At 42.3% G+C, this 10,639-nt stretch overlaps 1 protein-coding gene across 1 annotated transcript; it reads left to right on the top strand.

Annotated features, from left to right (window-relative positions):
• Positions 1-2,227: 2,227 nt before the first annotated feature.
• On the top strand, positions 2,228-2,743 carry LOC125343134 (chromobox protein homolog 3-like). The gene has a single exon (XM_048335406.1). It carries the CDS (start codon positions 2,228-2,230, stop codon positions 2,741-2,743), a length of 516 nt encoding a protein of 171 aa, XP_048191363.1.
• The last annotated feature ends 7,896 nt before the right edge of the window (positions 2,744-10,639 follow it).

Consider the following 10,639-nt stretch of genomic DNA (forward strand, 5'->3'; position numbering starts at 1 on the left):
GCCCTATTTCTCTTTTTTTTTTAAGGCGGAAATTTCTTTCTAAAGTTCCTTATATTCACAAACTGTTAGTGCTTTTATTTTTTAATTTAAATTTTTTTTGCCAGTCCTGGGGCTCAGGATTCAGGACCTGAACACTGTCTCTGAGTTTCTTTTTGCTCAAGGCTAGCACCCCACCTCTTTTGTGCAATTCTTTTTTTTTTTTTTTGCCAGTCCTGGGCCTTGAACTCAGGGCCTGGGCACTATCCCTGGCTTCTTTTTGCTCAAGGCTAGCACTCTGCCACTTGAGCCAGAGTGCTACTTCTGGCTGTTTTCTATATATGTGGTGCTGGGGAATCGAACCTAGGGCTTCATGTATATGAGGCAAGCACTCTTGCCACTAGGCCATATTCCCAGCCCCCACCCCACCTCTTGAACCACAGCGCCACTCCTGGCTTTTTCTGTTTATGTGGCACTGAGGAATTGAACCCAGGGCTTCCTGATGCAAGGCAAACACTACCACTAAGCCAGATTCCCAGCTGTAAAGTAATTTGTTATTATAAAGGTGATATACAGAGTGGTTACAGCTATCATCTATCTCTTTTATGTTCATGGAACCCAACATCAGATGGTATAATTTTCCTTCAACAATTCAACCTGATTTACAATTGTACAAGGAAAAGTGTGTCTATTATATTCACCCTGACTTTTAATATATTTCTTAATTTTCTTTCTAAAGTTCCAAGTCTCCTTCTGGTATTGTTTCATTTTAGACTTTCATTATTGATACAATCTGCTAAGTGAAACTTTTCTAAAATTTTGGTCATCTGAGAATATCTTTATTTTTCCACAAAATTTTAAATAATAATTATTTATTGTCAATAATAATATTGATTGTCAAAGTGATGTACAGAGGGGTTACAGTTTCATATGTAAGGCCATGGGTACATTTCTTGTACTATTCGTTACCTCATCCCTCACTCCCTCCTCCCGCCTCCCTTTCTCTCTCTCCCCATGAGTTGTTCAGCTTTTCCACAATTTTTGAAGGATACTTTTCCTGAACCTAGAATTCAGAGTTGGCAGTTCTTTACTTTTACCATCTGAACAATGTACTACTACTTCCTTCCAGACTTTCTGGATTCATAGGAGAAATGTGTTACCATTTAAATCAGTGTTCCCCTCCTGGTGATTATGAGTATTTCTCTCTAGCCAGGTGGGAGCTTTTTAAAAAAATTTATTTAGCGTTTTTTTTTTTTTTTTGTAATTATAAAAGTAATGTACAGAAGGTTACCTTTTTTTTTTTTTTTGTGCTGGTCCTAAGGCTTGAACTCAGGGCCTGGGCACTGTCCCTGAACATCTTTGGCTCAAAGCTAGTACTCTATCATTTGAGACACAGTGCCACTCCTAGCCTTTTCTGAGTGGTTTATTGAAGATAAAAGTCCCCTGGACTTTCCTGCCCAGGCTGGTTTTGAACTTCGGACCTTAGATCTCAGCTTCCTGAGTAGTTAGGATTACAGGCATAAGCCACAAGCACCCGGTAGGTGACAGTATCATATGTCAGGTAATGAGTAGATTTTTTTTTTTTACATCAACCCTTTCTTCACTCTCAGTATGTCCCTGAGGAGATTATTTTTTTATTTTTATTTTGCCAGTCCTGGGGCCTGGACTCAGTGCCTGGGCACTGTCCCTGGCTTCTTTTTGCTCAAGGCTAGCACTATGCCACTTGAGCCACAGCGCCACTTCTGGCCGTTTTCTGTATATGTGGTGCTGGGGAATCGAACCCAGGGAGGGCTTCCTGTATACGAGGCAAACACTCTACCACTAGGCCATATTCCAGCCCCTATTTTTTTTTTAATCTTAATTTTCAGAAGTTGCTTATGATGTGTCTCAGCATGCATATTTTGGAAGGTTGCCTGGCCTACTTTTGTGGTTGTGGTTCGAATGACAGTTTAGCTTTCAACACCCCAGCAGTGATTGTCTGGTCTGCTTTGTCTATTACTCAGAAGCCAGCTTGGCGCTAAGGAATGTGTCATACAGATGGATGGTTTTTATTGATCTGCAGGTATGGTGATTTAGGAAGTTTCACATTTGAGTCAGCCTGTTGGTTTTTGTTTTTCTAGGACTTACTATAAAAATTTGACAAATATCCAGGTGACTGGAACTTGAGGTGCGTGGAGCCAGACCTGCTGCAGGATTGTGACTGGGAGCATCTGAGGTGTTAATAACAGCTCTTCACACCTGCAATTAAAAAATGACCTCCAAGGAAACTACAGTACCAAAAGGAAGAAAGAAGCAGAATAGAAAGTCGGAAAGAGTTGAAGAAGCAGAACTTGAAGAACTTGAAGTGGAAAAAATAGTAGGCCAACGTGTAGTAGCTGGCCAGGTGGAATATCTTGTAAAATGGAAGGGATATTCAGATGCTGATAATACCTGGGAATGGGAAGAATCTTTAAATTGTTCAGAGTTAATGGAGGTTTTTCTAAATTCTCAAAAACCTGGTTTATCTGACAGTGAATTCAATAATAGCACATCAGAAAATAAAAGAGATGCTGGTGACAGCCCAACCGGCTTTGCTAGGGGTCTTGAGCCTGAACAAATAATTGCTGTCACAGAAAATAGAGAAGGATTGATGTTCCTCATGAAGTGGAAAGAGTTAGATAAAGCTGAGTTGGTGCCAGCAAAAGAGGCAAATGTGATGTGTCCTCAGATTGTAATTGCTTTTTATGAGGGGAGAATCATTTGGGATTCAGAAGATGAAGATCAGTAATTGTTTGAGTTGTTTATATACATACATGTATGTATATTTTCTATATATAGATATGTTTTTCTGAGTCTTACTTTTTGAACTAAATGTGTGGAATAATAACTTCAAGTTTTATATGTTCAGTTTTCTATTTTTGATATGTTGGTTTTCAAAGTAATATTGAACATGTTGAGATACTGTTTTTGCATCAATACCACTGGTTATTTTGAACAAGTACAATAAAGGCTTTTTTGTAGTTGCTTCCTATATCAGAAAAGAATATTTGCTTCCATGGTATATTTCCTTTTCTTTTGATAACAAGTTTCTCCAAATATTAGGCAAGTTTTTGGTCATTAATCAGAACAACTTGTCTTTAACTGCAGTGTTGAAGAACCATCCTGAATTTTTGTTTATTTTTGTGTGTATATATATAAATACAGTGGTAGTTTTTTCCCTTGTGACATTTTGCTTGCTTAGAGGTGCTAGGCACCAAACGCAGGTCCTCGCATACACTAGGCAAATGATGTATCACTGAGTGACAACCCTGACCTTTTTTTGAGGGGGTATATTTTCTTGTTTTGTTTTTGTGTTTATTTTTTGGGGTTGTTTTTGAGGCAGGTTTACTAGGCATCCCTTAGTGAATTGAACTTGTTAGGTAGCCAAGCTGGCCTCAAACTTTAAGTTCTCCTGCCTCTGCTATAGATATCTAAATGCAATAGGTTATTTGCAAAGTGTCCTGAATGAAAAATATTTATCACTACCAAAAACTTCCTCCAACCCAGATGGGAAAATTAAGACAAATAGATATCCTCTAATTAGCTATGCAAAACTCAGTGTATATTGGAAGGTTTCTGTAGTGAACTAATCCTGTACAGAATATTGGAATCTGTATACTGAAAGCTCATGAATCCTGGGACTAAAACTCGGTGTGTGGAAATGTAATCAAGTGGTTAGAGATTTTAACAATTTAGGACCTGTTGGCCTAAATGAACAGACACAATTTAATAATTACTGATTTTGATGCTTTTTCTGTTTTTGCCAGTCCTGGGGCTTGGACTCAGTGAGCACTGTCCTGACTTTTTTTTTTTGCCAGTCCTGGGCCTTGGACTCAGGGCCTGAGCACTGTCCCTGGCTTCCTTTTGCTCAAGGCTAGCACTCTGCCACTTAAGCCACAGCGCCACTTCTGGCCTTTTTCTATATATGTGGTGCTGGGGAATCCAACCTAGGGCTTCATGTATACGAGATAAGCACTCTTGCCACTAGGCCATATTCCCAGCCCCTGATTTTGATGCTTTTAAAAAAATAATTTTATTTATTTTTTGTGTTTAAGTGGTACCAAGTAATTGAACCCAGTGCCTCATGCATGCTAGGCAAGCCACTCTATCATTAAGCCACATTCCTTGCCTGGATGCCTTTTTTTTAACCTCAACCCATTCCTTACCTATACTCTCAGTCTTTTAAATACTGGTTTACTGGTTCTACAAAAGCCAGAAAAACAACTGTTTAGTACTTAGAATGTTACCTATGTACTTTTCATTTTATTGTAAAGACTGGTGAACAGTGGTCAATGCATAGTTTTAGATTCCTTTGAATAAATTTTAAGAGGCAGGCACCGCGGCTCATGCCTGCCATTCTAGCTGTTCAGAAAGCTAAGATATGAAGATTGCCATTCGAAGCCAGCCTGGGGAGGGAAGTCCGTGAGACTCTTATCTCCAATTACCCCTCCCCCCCAAAAAAGCAGGAAGTAGAGCTGTGGCTCAAGTGATAGAGTGCTTAGACTTGAGTAGAAAAGCTAAGGGACAGGGCCCATTACCTGAGTTTAAGCCTCAAGTCTGGTGCCACTGAAAGAAAAAAAAAATAACTTTCTCCAGGCTTTGCTCTTTGCAACCATTCTTTCCCTCTGCTTGGAAGGATGAGAAGCACATGTGGCTCCTGGAAGACTGTGTAAAATCCTTGCTTTTATGGTGTCTCCTGGCATGGTACCAATGATAAGAGGAAGGAAGCCCTGTGTGCATCCTCTACAGGATTCTTTTGTGCTATCTCCCCACCAACCAGCTAAATGCTGACAACACTGTGGAGGAAGAAGTTACCTCTTAGCTGTGTACCTGGAGACTCAGGTATGGAGTCTGATGCTTATTCAGCATGATGAAGGTACCAACAGCAAAGGGGGGTAAAAACTGCTGATTAGGCCTGCATAGGTGCACTAGTTGGGAGAAGGGTTAAAGTGCCAACTCTAGCTACCTGTTGCTGCTCTGGTGAAGTCATAGGATCAGAGCGCCTGGGGTCACTCCAGGAATGTGCTGATGCCAGGACTTGGAGAAAAGTCACTTTTCCTATATGACTAGTGCAGGTGAGGCTCCATTCTCTTCTTTGTTGAGGATGCTAGAAAATAGAAAAGGAAAAGTATGGCCCTAGGTTGACTGGTGCTATTGGGTGTCCCACTAAAGCATAGTAACTGCTCCCTGAGGGGTGGAGCAAGGTCCCCTTAGCTGGCTCTGTACCAAAAAGATAAAAGTTAGTCTGTGGTGACCCAGGTGGCACTAGGGCTTATGTGGTTAAAATGGTATTTCTAATGGCTGCAGTAGCCCATTCCTGCTCTAACAAATGGGGGAGCAAAGATGGGTCTAGGCAGGTCTCAGCTTGAGTCTAGCCCAGGCAAAAGGATTTCCTGCCCACAGTCTTAACAACAGGCTGTGATCCTCTCTGGATATGTATTGATGAGAGTAGTTGGTAGAGTACACCTCTGCACTCAACCTCTCTCTTGGATGATGCCACCAACCATGGAGGAAAATATTTTCTGTGTCACTGGGATTCCTCTCTCAATCTCAGCTACTGATTCCTAAGGGGAGAGGCAAGATTCCTCTCCACTATTCCCTTGCTGGTTGCAGGCAGAAAAGGTATCCAAAATCTCAATACCCCATTTGCCCCCAAAATCCATCTTCCCTCATCCTGTCTGTAATTGGCCCTTCACTTTAATTGAATAGGTGAGGGACATGAGTTGCTGCTGATAGACTGTGAAACTCTGAGTTACCGAAGACTCCAGAGACAGGGCAGTAGGGAGAGACAGAGGGTCAGCCTCTGCCTGTATCATCTGCAGATTTCAGTGGGGTTATGATTGGAACTAACTATGTAGGAGTTCCCTTGTGTACCACTGGGGCAGAGGAAATAACAGATGTGTGTAATGGTGGCATGGCCCAAGTGATGTTACACACACACACACACACACACACACACACACACACACACACCCCAAAGCAAGAAACCTAAGAGAGAGGCAAATCCCTGCATCCAGGTCTCACGACCTGCGCACACAGAGCAGCATGACCTGCGCACACAGAGCAGCATGTCCTGGTAGATCCCTCTGGCCGACCTGGAAGCAGAAGGTAGTCTAGTGAAAATTGTGATTTTATTTAGACAAAAAGGAAACTTAAAAGGATGGGTTATAGACTCACTTATACTCCTCAAATGAGCAAAATCTTGATTACCCTTCCTCCCACAACAGAAAAAATAAATCATTTCTTTTTGTCTTTTTGTCTTTTTGTCTGTGATTGGTCCATCACTTTATGGGGGGAGGAGTTGCTACTGGCCAACTTTGTAAAAATCTGGACTTCTAAATCCTCTGCAGGTTCAGGACAATGTATGGCAGTGATCTTCCATCTGCATCATCTTCAGATGCTGGTTGGGGGCTCTAAAGTCTGTAAGGCCTATGAAATCTCCACTGGCAGTACTGGGGTTGAGGAAATTGCTACCTAGCTGTTTGCTGAATGGCCAGGTGCAAAGGTCTTGTCTTAAATTGGTCCTTTGAAGACATCTTCAGGTATAAAAAATGAGATAACAAGTGTTTCTTGGGAATCAAATTTAAAGTGTTGTGGTTACTTTCTTATGCTGTGGGGTCCAGGCTCCAATGTTCTGGGTTCTTCTCTGGGTATTCACTGATGCCAGAAGTTGGGTAGAATATCTCACATCCTACAGTCTAGTACAATTGGGTCCCTGCATGCTCTTGGACTATGCTTCTGGGCAGTGGAGAGGAGGGAAGTATATATGCAAGATGTTCAGTGCTGCTGGGCCTCCCTACTGAACCTGAGCTAATATACTCTGAGAGGGAGAATGCAGTTCCTCTCCCTGGCTGCAGCTTCCAAAAAAAGACTGAAGTCTAGTTCCTCTCATGTGAGGGAATTATGTTTTAGTAGTGCCTGTGCTGTTAAAATAGTATTTATCCTGGCTCACTCTTGATGTTCTAGCTAATTGTAGAGCAAAGGTGGGTGATGGTGGATTGTAGATTGAGTTCAGCCCAGACAAGAATATTTGGCATTAATACTCTCAACAATGTAAAGCATCTGTTCAGAGAAGAGGTGTGGCTCAAGTGACTGAATGCCTCTTGAAAGCAAGAGAGTAGGAGAATGCTTGAACATAAGTCCTATGACCAACACATGAACACACTCAGCTACTAGTGTGTTGTACCTCTTGATCAACTAGAAGTTGCCTAGGGAAACTTGGGAGAATTTACCCAAACTGTAACTAAATGAAAAGGGACTTAGAGTATACCTCCAATAGGTCTAGTGCAGCCTATGAGTACAACCTACAATATATCATCTTGCCACTCCCCAGAACTCACTGATCTCTCTTTGTCATCCAATCTGTGATAGTTACCTCACTATAACTGGAAGGCTAAGGGGCATGAGATAATGCAGGCACACAGTGTCTTCATCTTGCTTTCTAAGCACTCTATGTGCAGGGCAATGTGGGCAGAAGCACGACACCCACTTGCATCATCTACACAAGATAGAAGTCCTAACTGCCCACCAGTTTCTGCCACCATTGTGGCACAGAAATTTGACTCCTAGCCGATGGCCTCAAGTCAGAGTTAAGAAGTTGGATCCTTATTTGGTCTGGTGATTGTTAGGTAGATTGTTAGCTAGAGATCTGGGAGACTTGTTTGGGAGCAGGTTTCAAGTGCTAAATCTGTCTATGTGATTCTGCTGTGCGGTGGGGTGCGGGTGAGGCAGAGGCAGGCTGTGATCCTCTCTGAATATGTAATAATGAGAGTAGTTGATAGAGTACACCTCTGTACTCTGCTTCAGCCTCCCTCTTGGATGATGCCACCTGAAGAAAATACTTCCCTAGGCTGCTTTATGTCCCTGGGATTCCCCACCCAATTGTAGCTCCTTGATTGTGAAGGGGAGAGTCAAGGTTCCCCTCTATTGTTCCCTCAATGGCTGTAGCCAGACAAAGTGCCCAAAGTCTAGAGACCTCATTTTGTTTGTGATGATACAGTGGCATTATTGTTCTGTAGGGCCAGTGCTGTCAAAATATGTTTCCTTCTAGGTATGGTGGTTCAGTCTGGTTATCCTAGTTATTTAGGGAACAAAATCAAATTCTTCATTTGAACAGCAAAAGTGTTGGCATGGCTTCAATCTCAACAAAAAAGCCACTGGTCAAATTGGTTGGAGGCATGCCACAAGTGATGGATCAGTCCCCAAAAGCTAGAAAGTGAAGCAACACTGTGCAAATCTCTAAACCCATGTCTCATCACAACACACACATATGCATACAAAGGATATCAGTATGGCGATGCATGTTTTGCTTGAATGGAAGCAAAAATTAGTCTAGGGAAAATTCTGAGTACTTATCCAAAATATAGCTAAACCTAAAAAGAACAGTGGCATAGCTTCGGTGGTATAATGCTGACTTAGGAGTATAAACCTGAACATCTCCACCCTACCCCCATAAAAACAAAGAAGCCCAAAACTTTATTTCTCCCTGTTCTTCTATGTGTGACTGGTCCCTAATCTAATTGTGAGGGTGAGGGACACATGTCCCTGGTTCTAGGCTATGCAAAATCCAGGCTACTAAAGATTCTATAGGGGCAAGTGTAGGGGCCAGGAGGGTTTGCTGGCACTGCCGCCACACACCTGGTAGAGGTGTTCTAGGTACCAAACATGCAGGAGCTCTCTGACATGACTAGTACAGAGGAAGTTGCCTCCTAGTATTTGGCATGGGCAGTGGAGAAGGAAAGTATGTCCCAAGGCCATGTGGGGACCCTGGGCCACCTCAGCAAATGCACTCTGAGAGGAACAAAGATGTGGGGCAGGGGGAGGGAATAGAGACATGGCATGGATGCTAATTCTCTGCTTTTGTCATTCACAGATGCTGCAGCCACTGCTAGCTTGCAGGCACAAAGTCCCTGAGGGCTCCCCTGGAATACTGGCATGGACTACATTGTTGCCTGGCTGTTTGGCCTTGCTGAGTCTGGTCATCAGCTGGTCTTTTGAAGTCCTCATCAGGTAGAGAAGATAGGATGACAAATGCCTGTTTGGGAACAGGTTTTAAGTGCTAACTGTGGTTAATTCTTCTGATATGGCATCCAGGGTCAGGTAATCTGGTTCTCCTTGGGTTTCCATTAATGCCAGCAGTTGGCAGAGTACCTCTACTTCCTGCCCTGTCTAATGGGCATTCCTGCTCCATCCTTCTTGCTGTCATAGAAAGAGGAAGTGTCCTCAGACATGTGGTGCTACTAATCCTCCCCTCTAAATGTCAGCTAATGTATCCTGAGAGGGGGAACACAATCTTCCACCTGCCTTCAGCTTCAAGAAGAGATTCGAAGTCTCTATCCCTATTTATGATGTGGTTACCCAGTGGCATTATGTTTCAGCAGGGCCTGTGGTGTTAAAATGATGCCTCCGGTGGCTATAGTGGCCCATTCCTATTATCCTAATTGGGGAGCAAAGGTGGTTGCGAGTGGATCTTTATTTGAAGGCAACCTATGTAAAAGTTAGTACAGCTTCAGGTTTCAAAAGAAATTTAGCCATGGTACTCATAGCATGGCCCACTTGTTAGAATGCACTCCCCACCCAACTGCCCCGCCTCCCCCCCAATACCCCTAGAAAACCAAGTGAGAACCAGTGAATCCCTGAATCCATGACCCAGGACCAGCACATACCCAAGGCGGCCTGTTGTGGCAATTCATCTCTCCCCAGACTGGAAGCTCAAGGAGCCTTAGAGAAAAATGTGAGACCTTGTTCAAACTCTACTGAAACCATAAAGGCTTGGGGATGTAGCTCCACTGGTATATTTCCAGCTAATGTCACACCCTAATACACCTTTTCCATCATTAAAAAACAAAACAAAACAAAAATAAAAAAACTACATTCCTCCCTGTGCTGTTGTGTAATCTGTCATTCTAATTGTTTTTTTTAATTTCAAGTATTTATTTCAGTAATCAAATGCTAACATGCCATATTAACACATTTAAATAAGTTTTTAAGGGCTGGGAATGTGGACTAGTGGTAGAGTGCTTGCCTAGCATGCATGAAGCCCTGGGTTCGATTCCTCAGCACCACATATATAGAAAAAGCCAGAAGTGGTGCTGTGGCTCAAGTGGTAGAGTGCTAGCCTTGAGCAAAGAAGCCATGGACAGTGCTCAGGCCCTGAGTTCAAGCCCCAAGACTGGCAAAAATAAATAATAAAATAAATAAGTTTTTAAATATGGGGATCTGATCTTAGCTCCTCATTAAAACTCAAGTTGTGAAAGACTCTTCGTTGAGGAATACCTTGTCCAAAATGCTTAGAATTTTATCAGGGTTCAGAGTCTGTTTTTTTTTCCCCCTTTCTGGAGCATTTGAATTTTGGATTTTCATAGTAGGGATGCTCAACCTCTAATGCTTTAGAACTAACACACTGAAGGAAGACCTTAAATGAAATCAATTATATACAGGATAATCTCGAAGTTAAGAGGTTTTAGTTTCTTTTCCTAATATCCTCCATGGTCATATACTTGGAACGGAACCAGATCCACTGTGGTTCAGTGTGTCCCCATGTACATACATTATTCCTCTTTTACTTGGGCATTCTTTTTTTTATAGGAAGTATGTTTATTATTTATTGTTTATATTAAAAAATACTCATTCTTGGAGCTGATCG

Source organism: Perognathus longimembris, chromosome 28 (assembly GCF_023159225.1).
Source record: "Perognathus longimembris pacificus isolate PPM17 chromosome 28, ASM2315922v1, whole genome shotgun sequence".
NCBI classification, from domain to species: Eukaryota; Metazoa; Chordata; class Mammalia; order Rodentia; family Heteromyidae; genus Perognathus; species Perognathus longimembris.